The sequence below is a fragment of the Natrix helvetica genome, assembly GCF_964273705.1.
Source record: "Natrix helvetica genome assembly, chromosome: 6".
In the NCBI taxonomy this organism is placed as follows: Eukaryota; Metazoa; Chordata; class Lepidosauria; order Squamata; family Natricidae; genus Natrix; species Natrix helvetica.
Genome location: NC_138553.1, coordinates 17074992 through 17095440, shown reverse-complemented (window position 1 = coordinate 17095440; position 20449 = coordinate 17074992). Strand labels below are relative to the sequence as shown.

Here is a 20449-nt window from a genome sequence, read left to right as displayed (position 1 = left end):
CTAGTGCGCCCGTTTATGGGAGGTCTGGCCGAGGTCGGTTTGAAGTCGGAGCTTGTTTGCCATGTTTGAATTACGTCAGGGCAGAGCCATGAGGAGGAACCAGTTCTGGGTTCACCGGGAGACCGCTCGCCCGCCAGCAGCCAATTAAACTATCCGCGCGCCCACCTACCCATCCTTCCTCACAATAAACTCTTCCCCCCCCTCTACCCCGGGGTAGTTGCGATTGGGATGTGGGTGGGTGAGGTCTTTAGCGAAGTGCCGCGGAGCGAGCTGAATGGGGGACGCGGCGGGGCAAGCCCCCCTTTTCCATCCCTTTTGTTCTGCGGCAAAACCCCGGGAGTAAAACTTAAAAGGGCAACTGGGCGAACGGTTTTTCTTTAGCACACAACCGGGTTAGGCTCAAAGGGCATTTTGGCTTGTTTGTGCCACTCTTTGCTCGGTCGACGTAGTTGGTGGTTCAGCTTGTTATCCGCAAAGCCGTGCGAGTGAGTTTTAAGGAGGGGCCGCTTAAACTCAGGTTAGTTGGGTTGTACAAAGATGGGCACCTCCCCACACTGGAAGGAAACCTGAGGGCCTGAATTCTGACTTTGACTTTTCCCCATTCTTTTCCCAATCCAGTTCAAAGTAAGTTACACCTTGTGCTGGTGATCCCTTTCCTGTGATGCTAGAATGTCACCGAAATTCGTGGGGTGGGTGTAAATATAATGATGTCAAAAAAACGTGTGGCAGTGGATCCATCTCTCTCTTTAAAAAAAAAGGATGTTGAGGCTCTAGAAAGAGTGCAGAGAAGAGCAACAAAGATGATGAGGGGTCTGGAGGATAAAGAATTCGAAGAATAGTTGCAGAGATTGGAGATATCTAGTTTAATGAAAAGAAGGACTAGGGGAAACAGCAGTGTTCTAATATCTCGGGTTGCCACAAAGAAGAGGGAGTCAAGTTATTCTCCAAAGCACCTGAAGACAGAAAAAAAAAGCAATGGATTGAAACTAATCGAGGAGTGAATCAACCTAAGAAATAAGGACAAACTTCCTGTCAGTTAGAACAATTAATCAGTGGAACAGGTTGTTTTTGGAAGTTGTGGTTGCCCCATCAATCAATCAATCAATCAATCAATCAAACTTTTATTTATAAACCGCACTCCATCACTGGAGGTTTTTAAGAGATTATTAACCATTTGTCTGAAATGACATAGGGTTTGCTGCTTGAGCAGGGGGTTGGACTAGAAGACCTCCAAAGTCCCTTCCAACTCTGCTATTCCTCCCTCAACAGTATTTGTTCAGTCTAGGAGACAAATGTTTTGCATCCCTTTGAAGCCACCAAGGCAATGTGTTGCCATTATTTGGCATTAAAGCATGAAACTGGCTGAAAGGAAATAGGAAACCTCAACGTTGGACATGCTGTGCAGATGGTTGGGGGCAATATGCTGACTTTGTAAACCGCTTAGAGAGGGCTGTAAAAGCACTGTGAAGAGATATATAAGTCTAAGTGCTATTGCTGCTGCTCCTGGCAAGAGAGGATTGCGAGAGGCTTTTCAGCTTCCCTGCAGGAACTTTGTTTTTACTTCTGCAGTTCCCTCCCTACCCCATCATTTTGTTGTTATTAATCAAATCAGGCCTGAAGCAACCATAAAGTTCTGGTTGTCCATCCTGAAACTTTGTGGCAGTGATTGATTAGTCCGGGTAAAAGAGCAGAGAGGAGTATCACTCCTGTATTGCAACTTATGGTAGTTCTTAATATTTCCTGAGTTCTGCCTCCTTTAAAAAAAAAGATTTGGTAATGCAGATCTTGATGAATACAGTTCCTGATGCTTTGTGATTTGGCCTTTCCTGGGGCTGCAGGATGGAAGCCTCTGATTTTTCCTTGATGCGCTGGGGTCTGTTTTGAAAAGTAGGTCAGCTTTGGCCGAGGTGGACACAGATGGGTGGTCTTTGTTTGAGGCACAGCCTGCTTGTATGCCCTGGTGTGGCCTTTCTCTCAATTGCAGATACTGTTTTTTATTGCTTCCTTGCTTGGAAATGCCTTTCCACTTCAGTCATTTTGAATTTATAATTTCTCCTATCCCTTAAGGGCAGTGATGCATATTAAAGGCAAAGAAGGTTGAGAACTTCTGAAACAGGGCATTGCAAATACATTTTTCCCATCTCAATAATGTGGGTATTCCACATTGATTGGCTGGTGTTTTTGAAGTCAAAACCTTATCCCATTTTGTTCGGCATTCCTGCATGCACATCGATGCAACAGCAGCTTATTACTAAAATACCTTTGATCTTGTTGGGTATTGCCATTGGTTACTGCCATATGTATTTTAACATAAAAATAGCACGCATTGAATTCAAAGCATTCATACATGAAGTCCTCAGTTCCGAGGAAATATAATCACATCTGCTCAAATTCTGCCTTTTTTACTTCTGCACCTCACATACCAAATTATAAGAAATATTTTAAAGCCGGGAATCAATCCATCCTTCCTTCCTTCCCTCCTTCCTTCTTTTCTTCCTTCCTTCCACCCACCATTATATGAACAACAACAAAAATATAAATTTGAGTATAAAAATCTTTTCCCAGTAATTGCAAATGCCTTTTTTTGGTCACAAATACAAAAGTTTGCTAACAAAGTCAGGGAATCCAGGGAGGTTTAGTGATTGTTTCATCAATCTTTTTTCCATAGCAACTTTTAAGACACAAATTATCTTTTGGTGCCTGAATTCTAATAGCAACAACCTTGAGAAGAAAGAATGCACTGTTGTGAATTCCAAGGCAAAGAGATAGTAGCTTGCTAGTAGATCACCCAGGCAGTTTTTCTTGGTAGAGAAATTATAATGAAGGTTGATGGTCTTTGCAATACAACATGAGTGCCAAATGCACAACTCGGTAATGTTTTTAGTATACTTTCTTGTGGTACTACAGTAGTTTCCATTTTTCATGAAAATATTAAGCCTGCTTTGGCTTTGAATTATTAATATTTTATGGCCTTGAATGTACCTTACTGATGAAAACTATGGCAAAGGAACACATGAGTTACACATGGGGAGTGTCATATTCAATCTTGGCATCTCTTATAGGGCTGAGAAAGATGCACCATCCTGTTTGAAACTGCAGAGGTGCATCTAAATCAGGGGTGTTCCAGCCGTGGCTACTTTAAGACTTGTGGACTTCAACTCCAATTTAAGGCCAAAAACATCACAGATAGACAATATTGGTCCCTAGACCACAAGTTGCATAATCCTATCATAACGTGAATATCTTTTCCAGTTAAAATAGCAATAGCACTTAGACTTAAATACCTCTTCACAGTCCTTTACAGCCCTCTCTAAGCAGTTTACAGAGTCAGCCTATTGTCCCCAACAATCTGGGTCTTCATTTTAGCCACCTCGGAAGGATGGAAGGCTGAGTCAATCTTGAACCTGGTGAGGTTCGATCTGCTGGCAGTTGGTGATCTGCAGAAGTAGCCCGCAGAACAAAATCTTTGTTCCTCCTATATGTATAACGTCCTCCTGGATTCTGTTTTACAATCCTTTTCTTGAGGATGATAGTTTTTATACAGTATCTAGAAGTTTCGGACCAGCATTTTATTGCTTATGGAATTGATGTACCATTGATGCATGTAAGTTGTATAAGATGCATACTGACATCTTATGGTCTGACACGTAAAATTCCACTTGAGTACCACAACTTTTCAGATGTGAAAAAGGAATGTGCATATACGCACAGTGCACTAACATGCTGTTATTTCCAGTTCCTTTGACAGAATATCTATTCCAGCGATGGAAAGAAATTTTCTTTGGTATCTTTTGACCCTGCACTGAAAATGAATGCCTTTAAAAAAAATTTGCCATAGTTTTACAAGGGGTGAAGTGAGAAGGGGTATTTTGCTACAAACATGGCCCCTTTAAGCTAAAAATACAGGAATTGCTCTCATCCATACTGTGGGAACTGAATTCTTTTCACATACAACAATGCTGAACTCATCTAGGAGAGAAACCCTGAACAGGCCCATTGAGTTAGAAGTAAGTCCCACTCTGTTCAGTATTCTCAGGGATCCCTTGCATTAGATACAATCAAAGAAGGGACAGTGTTTTGTCTTCAAAGCCTCCCGCCTATCAAGAATTCTTGGTGAGATGGGAAGCCTGCTCTGTGGTCTGAAAACTCCATCAAGGGAGGGAGTAAATTCCTGAGTTAAAGGGCTGCTCTGTGAGATTAATTGAAAATGCCCTGCTGGTTTATTCTTTTGTACATTTTAAAATCCAGGAGGGTAGAGTTTGCACTTGATCCTATCTCGCTTTGGGATAAAAGAAGAATAAACAAACTGCAATCTACTACCATCTTTGTAATGGCAGAAATAGTTCCTGACTATTATGACGTGAAGCACCTTGCAGTCTGTGGACGCAATATTGTGTTTGCATGCTATGGGTGTGTGTGATTTAACAGTGATTTAACATATAATTTTAACAGTGCAATGAAAATTGCACTGTTTTCAGCTGTGGAAATTTGGGAGGGGAGGGCTAGTTAAAATATTGATGAGTTCTTTTGGGGTGCAGGTTTGTCCACCTGTTGTTACCCTTTATAAAAGCTCTCATGTGTTTTCACATCTGGATGTTTCTGTCACAACTAGGCTCCCAGAGATCAGAGGTGGTATTTTCCCAGTTCGGACCGGTTTGCCAGTAGTGGAAATTGCAGGTGGCCCCTCCCTGGCTCTATGGCATCCCATTTAAGCTCTTTTTTCACCAAAAGCACATGTGTGGAAGGCTGAGTTGCATGCACGGAGGTCTGGGTGCTCACATTTGCAAACCAGTAGGGAAAGTAAGTGAATACCACCCCTGCCAGAGATGTATTGTGGAGAATTGAAAATACAAAGGTGAGAATGTGCCTTTTCTGCACGCCCAAAGGCAGATACATTCTTATGGCTAAGAAAAGCTCATTATTTGAGGTGAGGGAAGGGAATGCTTACTTTAGGAGTTTTTTGTAACAGATTTCCTCAGTTCAAAACGGCAGGAAATCAGCCATCACATTCTTTTTTTCTTTAACATCACTTTAAAATCCAGACTCAGCAAAGCTGAATTAGTATCACTTCATTCAGTAAAATGTAAATGATCTGCCACATTGGGCTGCTGTTAATGGTGGAGGATTTTAAACTAGCGCGGCAAGAGAATTTTAAGCTCCTGTCAGCCCTCCCAGGTAAACCAGACAGGAAGCAGAGCTAGACAGTTAATTCTACTTTATTGTAAGGCTACATTAGCTGAATCTTGCAAACTTACCTCTGCCACTTTTCAACTGCTTGATCAATTAGGGTGCATCCTTCTTGAGTTTCTTTCTCTGACCTTTAAGCCCCTGGGAGGCTCCTGCCAATCTTGTCTGATTGTTTCCTAGGTAGCATCTCTTCCCCTTGTCCACCCCACCCCCCAGAAGGTCACCCACTCATTCCATTACAGGCAATTTGGGTTATTAAAAGTAATCTTGGAAGCCAAGCGTATATTTAGTATTGATGTTCTACTTGCTTTTCATTACAAACAATTGAACAGATTTTGAAGAAAAGCCTCCTTTTTCTTGAAATAGAAGTCTGCTTAATCCTCATCGTGAAAGTGAAAGCTTCAACAGGAGGCTGGCCCTGCTTTCAAGTTAGGAAGGATGGTAAATGTTTCTCTTTAAAGAGTTTCTCGGTTGCTGTTTAGCATATTGAGGACTGCACTGCCTATCTATGTTTAATATGTCTAGGAAAGTAGATGCAAAAACAAAAAAGATTTAGAGAGGTTGTATGTGCAAAAATCTCAGGTAAAAGAATTAAATCTAAGAAAATAACAAGGTTGATGTCTTTATCATCATCATTATTAATTAAAAGTTACCCAAATGTTGTGACATTGCCAAATTTTGCATGAGAACTCTTGAGATATTGTATTTTTAATATTAGACATACATTAATTTTTCTTATTGTTGTTATTTTTGAATCCCCAACATCATGTATGATGGTGCCATGGGCTGAAAGTGTCACTAATTCTTTAAAAATATAAATAGCAATAGCACTTAGACTTATATACTGCTTCATAATGCTTTTACAGCCCACTCTAAGCAGTTTACAGAGTCGCATATTGCCCCCAACAATCTGGGTCCTCATTTGACCCACCTTGGAAAGATGGAAGGTTGAGTCAACCTTGAGCTGGTGAGATTTGAACTGCAGCTAGCAGACAGCTGAAGTAGCCTGCAGTACTGCACTCTAACCACTGCGCCACCTCGGCTCTTACAATAAAAATAGGTAGTCCTCAACTTACAACCATTTAACGACTGTTTGAAGCTACAAGTGAATAAAGTGATTTATGACCTGTCCCTGCACTTATAACTGTTGCAGCGTCCCCTCAGTAGCGTGATTAAAATTGAGTGCTTGGCAAACAGCATGTATTTATAACAGTTGCAGCGTTCCAGAGCCGTGTGGTATGCAATTTTCACAGCTGCCTTCCAACAAGGATTGACAATGGGGAAGCCAGCAGGAAGTTGAAAGTCGGAGTCACGTGATGTTGTGTTTAATAAACTGTGGTGATTTGCTTAATGACTGCAATGGGAACTGCACTGTAGGTTGGGTGTGGTCATTTGATTTTATGACTGCATTGCTCAGCAATAGTTTTCACCCCAATCCGAATCATGGTTGGTAAGTGAGGATTACCTGTGAAAGCAAAGTTCTATAACTTGCCTAAATTGCAAATAAAATGAGGGAAGCCATTGTTATAATCTTTTATGACTTTACCTCTCATACGTTTTTCCCCAACACGGCACCTTTCAGATGTCTTAAGACCAGAATTAACAAAGTTACCAGGCTGTGGCATAACCTGGTTGGTATCCTAGCCAGCATAGCTAGTGGCATCCAGCACAATTTATTATTCTACTTGCCTGATGTTTTTCGTATTTATGGGGCTTCTTCAGCATGCCAGGCTGCAATTATTTGTTTATTGTTGCATTCCTGCAATGCATTATGGGCATTTACAATCCACTTAATGCTCTCTTTGCTATGTACACAGAGCTCATTCTGCCTTATAACTTTGCTAAAATGAGTGAGCATATAGATCAGTGGTAGTCAACCTGGTCCCTACCGCCCACTAGTGGGCCTTCCAGCTTTCATGGTGGGCGGTAGGGGTTTGCTGTAACTCTGCTTTATAAATTTTATAAAGTAAAGTTACTTCGCTACTTTATAAATCACCATTACTGTGGAACCGGTGGGCGGTTAGAAAATTTTACTACTAACAGAGATACAAAAGTGGGTGGTAGGTATAAAAAGGTTGACTACCCCTGATATAGATAGTCCTTGTCTTACAACCTTTAGTTTAGTGACCATTCATTCCAGCAGCACTGAAAAAAGTGACTTACAACTGTTGTAGCATCTCCATGATCAAATGATCAAAATTCAGGCGTTTGGCAACTGGAATGTATTTGTGACGGTTACACTGGCAAGGGGTTACCAACTGTAACCTTCCCAGCCGGCTTCTGACAAGCAAAGTCTATGGGGGAAGCCTGATTCACTTAAGGACCACATGATTCACTTAACACCTGGCAAAAAGAGTTGTAAAATGGGGCACAACTTCCTTAACAAGTGTCTCATTTAGCAACAGGAATTTGGGGCTCAGTTGTGTTTGTAGGATGTGGTGGCTCAGTGGCCAAGACGCTGAGCTTGTTGATCAGAAAGGTCGGCAGTTCGGTGGTTCGAATGCCTAGTAAACTCCCGTTACTTGTCCCAGTTTCTGCCAACCTAACAGTTCGAAAGCATGTAAAAATACAAGTGGAAAAATAGGGACCACTTTTGGTGGGAAGGTAACAGCGTTCCGTGCGCCTTTGGCGTTTAGTCATGCCAGCCACATGACCACGGAGACGTCTTTGGACAGCGCTGGCTTTTCGGCTTTGAAACGGAAATGATCACCGACCCTTAGAGTCCGGAACGACTAGCACATACGTGCAAGGGGAACCTTTACCTTTACCTTTATTGTGTTTGTGAGTCAAGGACTACCTGTACTTAACCAAGAAAGAATAAAACTTACCTTGATTGAGATTGGCCATTCATCTTCCTTATTTTCCTGTACACCGCTTGGAGAGTCCAAGCAATGGGTTAATTCAGTCTGCTTGCCCTTAGGACTGAGGAACTATTTTTCCTTAAGCCACACCTCCTCCTGGTGTGCTCAATCCCCCAGAATTCTTCCTCAGTCAGCCCGTTTGGACGTATTTAGTTAGAGCTCTGAGCTAAATTGATCCTTTTTTTGGCTTGGACTCTCAAATTACGTTTAAAGTTTTTCTCTACTATTCCTCCAACATCGTGAGACGTTTCTCTCTTAAATTCTGCGACTTTCTTCAGTACAATCTGCACTTGAAGGCCAGGAGGTAAGCTGGAAGGTGGTGGGGGGTGCCCCTCAGCCGATCCTCTTGGGACGGCTTCGGAGGCCTGCCGCTTGTCGTTAAAACGGCGCGGCTGCAGCGGCGAGGTTCCTAACTCCCCAGGCCCCTCGTTTGTTATTTTCGTCGAAGTTTTTTCGCTCCCCGGCCTGCTAGAGGACCTCTGCCGCAGGGAGGAGTGGGCGATCGTCGCCATTGCGAGGCGCGTTCGCCCCTCGCTCTCCCTTAGCCCCACGCTGTTGCGGCGGCCATTTTTAGGCGCGAAAATAGCGCGCCCAGCCATGGCCGCCATTTTGCATCAGCCTCGTTGTTCAGGAGGCCGCTGGAGGTGGCAGGGCCTAGCAAGGGTTTCTCGGGCTAGGATCGCCACCTTCGCCTTTTGTCTATTTTTGCGAGCGGCGCTGGTTCCTGTGCCATTCCAACGGTCATCATACCGGCTCAGGGAGGAGGCCTTAAGTAAGCGCAGGCCTAAAGAATTTTTTCTATAGTCATTCTCCTCCCTGCTTCTCCTGCGGAGCCTTGCACCCCGGTGCAGGCCCCAATCCTACCCCTGGGCCTCCGACTGGTGTGAAACATGGGATGATTTTATAGTATTGATTCGATTAATTGTATATATGGCAATTTTAACGATCATTTCGTTTTGTTTCCCATTACAGCACCCAGTCTATATCTATCCTTCTGCCTTATCATAGCCTTGCTCCATCTCGTGTGGTCATTGACTATGGACCTGCCCAGTCCTCCCGATTCCCAAGACGCTAGGCCGAGCCTCTCGCAGGCCCCTAGCAAGGGTTCCTCCTCTTCGGGGAGTGGGGGTGCGGGCAAGAGTGGTGGGGGTAGCTCTGGGAAACAGCGTTCCAGAACCCCTTCGGTAGCTGAGGCCAAGGATGCTGAAAGGCGCCAGCGGGCCCTTGACAAGCAATTCGAGAAGGCCAGACGCCAGGCAGACAGGGTGCAGTCCCTTTCAGGAGCCCCTCTCTCCCGGGAAGATCTCCAGTCGGTCCTCGCCGAGGAGGTGGAATCCCAGGACCTATCCCCTAATAGGTCATTTGCAGAGCCGGCTTCCCCGGTCCCTTCCTGGGCCTGTGAACAGGTTCCTCCCCCTGGGGATGCTAGCATAGACGATATGCAGGGTGAGGCTTCACCCCCCCTAGTAGAGGGCTTGGATCCCGATTCTGACTCTGAGGAGTTATCGCCCCGCATGCAGGAGCTAATGGCCCGTGCCATTGCCAAGGGCATCACGGAGGCCATGAAATTTAAAAGTCCTACCGCAGCGGCCCCTAGGGGTCCCAAACCCGATCAGGCAGCTCCGCCCCCAAGCAAGCGTGCTCGCCATCCTTCCCTGGAATCCTCGGTGGTCAGCGAGGCCTCTGCCATTGAGGACCCTGACCCGGAGGTGCTAGGCCTCTCGGACGACGAGGACCTTCCCCCCGAAGCGCCCGCCTTTGCGGGTCTCTTCAAGCCCAGCCTTTTTAAATCGGTCCTTCACAAGGTCAAGGCTGCCACCAGGGTGGGGATCAAGCCCAAGCCGACCGCGCCGGCGGATGATGCCCCTCCGGCTAATCCCAATGCGGTCATGTTTGATGTGCCAGCGCCCCAGCAAGAGCTGGTTCCGGTCCCGGGGCTGTTCCTCGACTTAATCCAGCGCCAGTGGGCTCAGCCAGCCACGCAATCCTCTCCCAGTGGGGTAGATAGGAAGCTTTATACTATGGAGCCAGTGTTGGAGGACCTTCTGGCCCTTCCCACTGTCGACCCGCCCATCGCTGCGCTCACTTCCAACTCCTCGCTACCGGCCGACCTCCTGGAAGGCCTTAAGGCGGAGGACAAGAAGGCGGAAAAGGCGTGCCACAAGACCCATCTGGCGGCTGCCTGGGCCATCAGGGCCTCTTCTTCCGCCTCCTTTTTTAATAGGGCCTCTGTGATCTGGCTGCGCGAGCTCCTAAACAAGCTCCCGGCGGGAGACATCCGTCTCCACCAGGACGTGTCAAAAATAATCGCGGCCTCCCAGTATGCCGCTGACGCGTCCCTCAATGCCACCAAATTTGCCTCCAGGGCCCTCGGTTCTAACATAACTTCCCGTCGACTGATCTGGCTCCGACATTGGCAAGCGGACCAGAAAAACAAATGGAAACTGGCTTCCGCCCCTTTTAAGGGGTCCAAATTGTTTGGCGAGTCCCTGGATCCTCTCCTCATTGAGTCCAAGGACAAGAGGAAGATCCTACCCTCTTTAAATAAAAAGCAGGAACGTAAGGCCGCTCCCTACTCTAGGAGGCAGTCCTTTCGTGCCTCCGAGCCTTCCACCTCTGCCTCTTCCTTCTCTCCCTCTAATAGGTCCTTCGGCCAGCAGGGCGACAGGTCCCAAGACAGAGCGCCTTTTCGGGACAGAGGCAGGCAGCAGTTCGGCTTCCGCAAGTATAACCGCGGTGGGGCCTCCAACAGGCCGTTCCGTAAGTCAAAGTGACTGCCAGGGCTTGGCGCCCATCGGGGGTCGCCTCCAGCTGTTCGCCTCTCATTGGGCCCAGAACACCGAGGATGCTTGGGTTCTGCAGACAATCAGGGAAGGCCTCTCCCTAGAATTCCTGTCCCTTCCCCCTCGGACCTTCATCCGGTGCCCTGTCCCGTCCTGCCCCAGAAGAGGCAGCGTATGGACCAGGAAGTCCGTCATCTCCTGGACATCAGGGCCGTGGAACCAGTTCCCCAAGGCGAAGAGGGGAGGGGGTTTTACTCCATCCTCTTCCTGGTACCAAAGAACTCGGGGGGGTGGAGAGCCATCTTGGACCTCAAGAACCTCAACAGGCATATCGCCTACCGGAGGTTCAAGATGCAGTCTCTGCAGTCCATTCTGGCGGGGATTCGACAGGGAGATCTTCTCACATCTATAGATCTCAAAGAGGCATATCTCCACATCCCCATCCGTCCTCAGCACAGGAAGTTCCTGCGCTTCTTTTATGCGGGTCGCCACTTCCAGTACAAAGCTCTTCCATTCGGCCTCTCGTCCGCTCCTCGGACGTTTACCAAAGTGCTGGCGGTAGTGGCGGCTCAGCTAAGACGCAGGCCCATAAGGCTCCAGTGCTACCTGGACGACATCCTGATCCAGTCGTCGTCCAGGCAGCAGGCCCTTCGGGATCTCCAAACCACTATGAGATCCCTCAGAAACCACGGCTTCTCTCTAAATATAGAGAAGAGCCATCTCACCCCAACCAACAGACTTGTACACCTGGGGGCGGTGATAGATACCAACTTGTGCAGGGTTTTCCTTTCCCGAGACAGGTTGACCGGTCTAAGGTCCATGACCCACAAGGTGTTGAGCTTGAGGCAGGCTCCAGTGGTCCTTCTGTCGCAGCTGCTGGGAAAAATGATCTCCTGCATTTCCATCGTGCCGTGGGCCCGCCTGCATTCCAGGGCTCTCCAGTGGCTGCTGCTGCCGCACCAGAGGGCATCCAGGAGCAACTCTACCAGGCCGATTCGAGTTCCCCCGGACGTGAAGAGGTCTCTCCGCTGGTGGGTGTCTCCGGCCATCCTCAAGGGCCACCTATTCAAGGAACCCGAGAGGTTGATCATCACCACAGACGCCAGCCTCTCCGGCTGGGGAGCTCACATGGGGTCCCTGGTTGTTCAGGGCAAGTGGTCCCAAGTGGAATCCAGCTACAGCATCAACCTGCTGGAACTGAGAGCTGCTCGCCTGGCCCTGCGCCATTTCAGCCGGCCCATCCATCGCCAACATGTGCTTCTGATGACGGACAATGTGGCCACCAAGGCCCACATCAACCGCCAGGGCGGCACCAGATCCAGAGCACTGATGAGAGAGGCGGAGTCCCTGGGACGCTGGGCGGAGCGCCATCTGGAATCCCTTCGCTCCGACCATATCTCCGGAGTGGACAACACACAGGCCGACTGGCTGAGCAGGACGACCATAGATCCTGCGGAGTGGAAACTGGACCCTCGCCTGTTCCACCAGATGTCCGACAGATTCGGGACTCCGGCCGTAGACCTGTTTGCGTCAAGGGACAACAAGCAGCTCGACCGCTTCTACTCCCGGTTCTTCACCCCGGGGGCGGAGGGGACAGACGCACTGCGTTGCAAGTGGCCCCGCGAGCTACTGTATGCCTTCCCTCCCCTGCCTCTCCTTCCTCAATTCATCTCCAAAGTCATCGCAGAGGGAGCAGAGGTCCTTCTCGTGGCCCCGCATTGGCCCCGCAGGTCGTGGTTTGCCGACCTTGTCCACCTGTCGGTGTCTCCTCCGTGGCGCATTCCTCCGGACCAGATCTCCCTCAGCCAGGGGGCCGTGATTCACCCAGAGCCCCAGTGGCTCCAGTTGGCCGTCTGGCACTTGAGGGGGACCAACTGAAAGGCCAAGGCCTGTCGGAGGAGGTAGTGAACACCATTCAGGCGGCTAGACGCCCTTCAACCACTAGGATTTATGATGCGTCCTGGGCCGCCTTCGCCAAGTGGTGTGAGGAGCTGCTCATCGAGCCGACGACCGCGCCTGTTCCCAGAGTGCTTGACTTCCTTCAAGCGGGACTCAACAGGGGCCTGGCCCCGAACACCCTTCGACGCCAAGTGGCGGCTTTGTCTACTGTCTGGTCGGGCGACCACCTTTTGCCTCTCAGCAAAATCCCGAAGGTGCGTCTTTTCCTCAAGGGCGCTTCTAACCTTCGCCCTCCCACCGTTCATCGCTATCCTACTTGGCAGCTGTCCGTGGTCCTGCGGGCCCTCTCTGGCCCTCCATTCGAGCCTTTACGCACTACTTCTCTTCGATTCCTGACGCTGAAGACGGCCTTCTTGATTGCCATCACGTCAGCTCGCCGGATTTCGGAGCTGGCGGCTCTCTCTGTTCGCCAGGATCTGTGCGTCATCCACCCTGACAGGGTCATTTTGAGGCTGGACCCGACCTTTACCCCCAAAGTAAACTCATGGTTCCATAGAGCGCAAGACATTGTGTTGCCAAATTTTTGTCCTCATCCGTCGCATCCCAGAGAGCGATCCTGGCACAATCTTGATGTCAGGAGGGCCCTGAAGGTCTACATCGCTCGTACTGCGGAATTCAGGAAGTCAGAGGCTCTTTTCCTCTCCTTCCAGCCCGGTTCCCTAGGGAAGAAGGTCACTTCCTCCACAATTGGCAGGTGGCTTCGCGCTTGCATTGCGACTGCCTATGAAAGTCAATCCAAGGCCGTTCCGCGCGGCATCACTGCACACTCCACACGAAGTGCTGCTACCTCAGCGGCCTGGGCCACCCAGGCCTCGATCCTGGACATCTGCAGGGCCGCTACGTGGTCCTCTCCTTCTCCATTTGTGCGACACTATAAACTGGACATTTTCGCCTCGGCTGAGGCGTCTTTCGGCAGGCGTGTGCTCCAGGCGGTTGTGTCAGAGACCGAATCCCGGGAGCCTTCTTCTGCCCACCCAGATGGACAATAACTTTGGTATGTCCCATTGCTTGGACTCTCCAAGCGGTGTACAGGAAAATGACCATTGGCTTACCTGAAGGGTCCTTTTCTGTACACCGCGGGAGAGTCCAACCCACCCTGGCTCTCAAGGCCGGGATTCGGGTTCCTCGTGTCAACAGTACATCATCTTGGACGCTTCGCTCCGTCCGCACGAACTGACTCCTTCAAAGAATTCTGGGGGATTGAGCACACCAGGAGGAGGTGTGGCTTAAGGAAAAATAGTTCCTCAGTCCTAAGGGCAAGCAGACTGAATTAACCCATTGCTTGGACTCTCCCGCGGTGTACAGAAAAGGACCCTTCAGGTAAGCCAATGGTCATTTTCTACCATTTAAAGAGTGAACTCTGCTACTAAATTCCTCCTCTTGTTTGGCAGGAGGGATTTGCACCAAATAATTCTGACATCAAAAAACTGTTTCCAGAGAACTTTCTGAAAAATGTCTGTCTTATAGTGTATTTACTCTATTTCCGCAAAAGGCACATGGGTCTTTAATTCCCCCAACAGCAAAACTGTGATATCAGACATCTGCTTTAGACTCCTTCAGACTACGAGTTTCTGTTTTTGCTTATGAATCTCAGCTCAGGGACATGTTGTGTAAATACATCAGCCGTTAAAGTAAAGTAGTAGAACTTTAGCCAGGGGTCGAGGTATTTGGAGAGCAGATGTTGTTGAGAATTCTCCTTCACCTTTTCATTATCTGTTGCTAGGTTTCCTTTCTCTTTCTCTGTCTTGTGCTTGATAGAACTGGAATTCACCAGAACTACGATTACTGTTGTAGTCTTTTCCTGATCCCCCAAAGCATTACAAACAATCACAACTTCCCACCTCCATTGTTTCTTAAAGAAGAAAGAGTTCTTTCTGGTGCGGCATGATAATTTTATAGGTTTTATATCTTTAAATTCAGAAGTAGTCTATCTTTAAATGCATCAATGATGGCTGCAAAATTGTATCGAAAGTTGGGGTGTTATCATGGAATTGAACAAGTAATTTTCTCAATAGTTTTGTTTTATTCCCTCACTGATAATAACTCTTGTGTAGATCAGTGATGGATAAACTTTTCAGTCCCAAGCGCCAAAAGCACCTGTGCATGCGCACACCCATAATGCAATGCATGTGTGACACTCCCCCTCACGCGACTCCCCTTGCATGCATCCCTGTGCATGCATGTGCAGCCCACTACATGCGCTCCACACGTGCATGTGACCCCCCCATGTGCTCCTACGAATGCACATACCTATGCATGCATCCACATCTCCTGCATGTGCCCCATGCGTGAGTGGCAGAGACCCCAAAACCAGCAGGCCAGCAGGAGGTGCACACATGTATGGTGGAGCTGAGCTGGGGCAAGGGCTGGCGTGCCCGTAGAGAGGACTCTGTGTGCCACATGGGCCATAGGTTCCCCATCAGGGGTGTAGATCATTTGCCAAATTTGTAGCTTCTCAAGTTGTATTCAGAGTTTTTAGTTTTGTCTTGAATTAATGAATAAATAAAAAGGGAATAAATAAGAAAAGAATAAAAAGAGGAAGTGACAATTTCAGTCAAATAATGATTTATAACCAAATGAAGCCTTTATGTTTCTTTCATTTTTTTCAGCTTTCATCTCTCAACTCGGTATCGTTGACTTAGGGAAAGTAAGTCTTTTACTGAGTTCATGTTCTCTTTGAACTAAGTACGCCGCTGAACAATAGAGCCGGGGGCTCTAGGACTGCTCTAGGTTTGTTCGGGTGATCCTCTAGCGAAGATTCTGCATGGTTCGGCGAACCCCCAAATCCCACTCCTGCCTGGCCACACCGTCCCACCCCTCCCAGGAGTCTCCACGCGGCCCGTTTTGAATGCCGGGTAAAGGCCCGCACTGAGGCTCCGGGAGGGCAAAACATGGGCCTCAGGGAGGCTCCAGAAGGCCGGAAATGGGCCAGTTGGGAGGGTGAAATGGGAGGGTGAAAACGCGCCCCCCCCCCCGCCGTGGTGTAGGAGGCCACTAGGCCACGCCCACCCAGTAACCGGGCAGAGAACCCGTTGCTAAAAATTTTGAAGCCTGCCCCTGAATAGAGGTGCTGCTGCTGTCATAACTGGGAAGGTAGAATAGATGTTGAAATGTGTGGCTTTTCAAAAAACAGCAGTTGGGAGGACTGAAGCAGAAGGTAAGGATGTCCCATCCAATGTAATTCACCCATAAAATACAATGATGGCTGCTTTAAAATGTATCCGTTGGAAAAAGCTGACGTATAAGAAGAAATTGGAGAAAAGGTTGAAGCAAGACAAGTGGGTGAAAACAAGATCTTTTACCAGACTGGAACGCATCCTGTTTGGAGATTCTTTCTGCCTGTGTTATTGTTAGCAACTCCTACATATCCAGTGGAACAGAAGGCACTACTTACTCCTTGTTTCTTGGAAGTTAGACAGACTTGGCCTCAACCGATTCTGAAAGTAGAAACCTTGCAGGCAATGATTCAAGGACGCAGCTCTTGATAAGCTGGTTTTATGGAAAGTACTAGAAAAAACCTCATCATGAAGAAAGCCAGCAGCTGCACAATGAAAGTTGCTCTCTGGGGGTGGGGGAATATAAGAAATATCTCTCCATCGCTAGCTAGAGGTAGCCCTTAACTTGCAACCATTAGTTTAGTAACTTTTCAAAGTTACAAAGGCACTGAAAAAAAGTGACTTAAAATCATTATTCACACTTATGACTTGTTGCACATCTGCATGGTGATGTGATCAAAATTCAGACATTTGGCAATTGACTCATATTTATGTGGGCTGCAGTGTGCCAGGGTCATGTGATCAGCTTTGGTGACCTGGCAAAATCAGTGGGGAAACCAGAGTCACAACATGACTCCGACTTGCAACTTCCTGCTGGCTTCCCCATTGTCAATCCTTGTTGGAAGGCAGCTGTGAAAATTACATACCACACGGCTCTGGAACGCTGCAGTCATTATAAATACATGCTGTTTGCCAAGCACTCAATTTTAATAACGCTACTGAGGGGACGCTGCAACAGTTATAAGTGCAGGGACAGGTCATAAATCACTTTATTCACTTTGTAGCTTCACAGTCATTAAACAAATGGTTGTAAGTTGAGGACTAGCTGTATTTATTGTAAGAGCCGAGGTGGCTCAGTGGTTAGAGTGCAGCACTGCGGGCTACTTCAGCTGTCTGCTAGCTGCAGTTCAGCAGTTCGAATCTCACCAGACCCAAGGTGGACTCAGCCGTCCATCCTTCCGAGGTGGATCAAATGAGAGGACCCAGATTGTTGGGGGCAATAGGCTGACTCTGTAAACTGCTTAGAGAGGCTGTAAAAGTACTATGAAGCGGTATATAAGTGCTATTACTATTAACAACTGACTAGTTTAACAACTGTATCAAGAAAGGTTGTAAAATGGGACAAAATGTACTTGCTTAGCAAAGGAAATTTTGAGCTCAATTGTGGCCGTAAGTCAAAGACTACCTGTCTCTAATTTTGGAGTGATGCTGTGGGATAAACCTGACTAGGTTTACATACTGGACTAAACCATAGTGTGGGTAGTTTGGTTTTCCCTTTGTGCAAACCTAGTCATAGTATAGTCAATTTATTATGATGTTTATCAGTATAAGATGCACCTTAGTTTTGGGGAAGGAAAATTGGGGAGGGGGGATTTTGCCTACCAAGTATTCATCTGGTTAGCGTCCTTAGCCTGGTCAGCTTCAGCACATTAGTTCGCTGGTTGTGAGCGAGTGCACGCACCCTGTTGGGGCTGAAAAACACCACTGATCGTGGGAGAGAGCTCCAGTTAGCAAAGCAGGCGAAGCATGGAAGCGGTAACACAAGGCAGCAGCTATTCCGGATTGCCATTTTGGGCTCCGCTCCTCACGTTTTCAGCCTCCAAGCGCTCTGTTTGAGACCCATTCAAGGCTGCATGGATGACCAAAGCACATCGCCACCGATTTCCAGCCAAGAACGCAACGCACAGAGACCAAAAACGAGGCGTGCAGAGGCCTAAAACGTGATGTGCAGAGGCCAAAAACGCAATGGGTAGAGATGGCAATCAGTGGCAATGTGCTCTGGCGATCCCAGCAGCCATGAATGGGTCTCAAACGGAGCATTTGAAGGCTGAAAACAGGAGGTGTGGAACCCAAAAACACAAGCCATTGTCTGTGGCAATCTCTGCAGCCAGGAAGAGGACACTCGGAGTGGACAGGGATACATTTGGAGTATAAGACGCACCCAAATTTTCAGCCTCTTTTAGGGGGGGAAGTGTGTCTTATACACCGAAAAATACAGTAAGCCAGGGGTTAGCTAAGCTAGGGATTACTCAGTGGTGGGTTGCAGGCGCTATGCTCTGGTACAGGCATACCGGAGCCTGGCCGGAGCACCGGATACCATTCTGGTACGGTGCTCCGGAGGTCTCGCCTGCCCGCCCAAGCTCCTTACCTGTCTTTTGAGGCTAACGCGCATGGCGCATACAGCGCCTGTGCGACGCTCCGTGGAGCAGCTGGAGCGTCACGGAGGAGCTAAGACACATGTGCGCACGCCCATGTGGATGCAGCCGGGCCCGTTCCAACTGTACTGGTTGGAACTGGATCCAGAACCCACCACTGGACTGGCTCATGAAACTGCTCCAATGGATCTTTCCTCCCTGTACTGTATCATAATCTCTTCCTGATTGCAACTTATTCTTGACTTGAATTCACCTTCTCTTGATTTCTAACCTGATGCCTTAGTCAAATCATGTCCTGACAGGACTAACAATCTAAAATAAAGCAGCAGCTGTTAAAACAAAACCCGGTTACTATTACTGGAAATATGATTTCTGTAATGGTACTTGGGAAAGATCTTATTAGGGGACAGGGCAAAGAAATGGTGCATAGGGAACTATCAAATCAGGGGTGGGATTCAGCAGGTTTGACCGGTTTGGGCGAAATGGATGTTAATTTTACATCTGATTCGCCGAACCGATAGTTCCAAGGACTGTTTGGCCTCGCCTACACCGCCCTTCCCCTCCCAGGAATCTCCACGTGGCCTGTTTTGGATGCCAGGTAAGTGCAGGGCCCACGCAGAGGCTCTAGGAGGGTGAAAAATGGGCCTCCTGGAAGTCCGGAAATGGGCCCATTTCTGGCCTCCGGAACCCGGGGGAGACCATTTTTGCCCTCCCCAAAGCTCAAGGAAAGCCTCCGGGGCCTGGGGAGGGTGAAAACGCCCCCCCTCCACACCATGGATGAGACCGAGTAGACCACACCCACCCAGCAACCGGGCAGTGAACTGGTTGTGAAAATTTTTCAATTCCCCCCCCCCCCTGCATCAAGTAAGAAAAAAACATAGCCCATAGCTAGATAGTGAATAGCAGAAGAGACTTCCTAGCTTCCCGAGCTGTAAAGGCGATAATAGAAGAATTGTGCTTTCAAACTTGCAAGATTCTGTTAATGTAGCTTTACAATAAAATAAAATAAAATAAAATATAATTAGCTTATCTGGTTGTGTCTCCCTTCTACCTTACCTGGTAAGGCTAATAATTTCTTCAGTCTTTACTCTTCAGTTATATTTTTATTTTGTTTCTTGCAAGTAGAAAGTAGGTGGGCAAATAGTCCCCAGAAGTCGATACGATGGAACGGTGACAGTTTCGGGTTATCACATCACCCATGTGGAGGAGGCAACCTAGTGCTGAAGTCACAACGCTGTCCTTGTTTTGTGTGACCGTTCATGGCAGAGAAAATCTCCTCGCCTCTCTCCCCTCCAGGACAGATGTGATTGTAAACCCCTTGCCCATCATCCACTCCCTGCTTGCTTTAAGCCTGGCAGATAGATAGATCAGTCCCCTTCCACAAGGCAAGTGTTGTTGTTTCTCATTTTGCTTTTGGCCTCCCATCTCGTGTCTTGGGTCACCTTGTTACATGTCTCATTGCATTTCCTGTAACGTCCTTTGCCTTGAGAGGAAGGGCGGAAAAAAGCTGCCACTGTGATCCATAGCGATGAAGATGGATTTGAGACTTCTGCCTTTATGGACGGGCGGTCGCGGTACTGCTTAATTTAGAGCACTTGCGGAGCATTTTTTTTTTTATTGCAATGCAGAGTGTCAGTTGGCAAAAGAACCATAACTGGAGGAGATTTCTCCTTCATCTTTTCACGGTGTCCTCCTTGTTTTTCTCCTTTTTTTTGATTCCAGCTCAACCTTCCCCTCCCTCCCCTGTTACCCCTGCAGACTAACGGAGGGACGGAACAATGTTCGGCTTTCACAAACCGAAGATGTATCGCAGTTTGGAGGGTTGCTGTATTTGCAGGGCCAAGTCTTCAAGCTCCCGTTTCACGGACAGCAAGCGATACGAAAAGGACTTCCAGAACTGTTTTGGGTAAGAGGCGCCGCGATTCTCGTTGCAAACAGCTTTGCCTAATGCTGGGGGTTGGGGCTATGCAAGGGGGGGGGGAAATGCTGAAAATCGGAGCGTGTGAAGCCACCTACAACATGAAAGACGCGTTTGGCAAAGGTCCCCGAGAGAAATTCGTCTGCTGCTGAACGTAGGGAGGGTTTGCTTCCAGCTAATTATAGCATGGAAGTCTGTAGGATGGATGAAGCCCCCTTGCATGCATTTACAAATACTTGGCAGATTAAGAGCTGTCTGTGTGGGAGGAAAGGCAAGGTAACCGCTTGAAGGACAAAACAGTCATTCCCAG

The 20449-nt window shown here is 48.0% G+C and overlaps 1 protein-coding gene across 2 annotated transcripts in view; it reads left to right on the top strand.

The window, feature by feature from the left end:
• SINHCAF (SIN3-HDAC complex associated factor) overlaps positions 1 to 20449 on the top strand; it is a 39283-nt gene that overhangs the window by 2211 nt on the left and 16623 nt on the right. Inside the window, exons 1-2 of one of the 2 annotated variants that reach the window (XM_081958118.1) lie at positions 15854 to 15947; positions 19944 to 20127. In XM_081958118.1, the coding sequence (XP_081814244.1) occupies positions 20000 to 20127 (128 nt within the window). In that variant the 5' untranslated portion in view covers positions 15854 to 15947; positions 19944 to 19999. Of the gene's footprint in view, positions 1 to 15853; positions 15948 to 19943; positions 20128 to 20449 lie in introns of those variants that run through there. The other variant, XM_081958117.1, reaches the window with a different exon arrangement.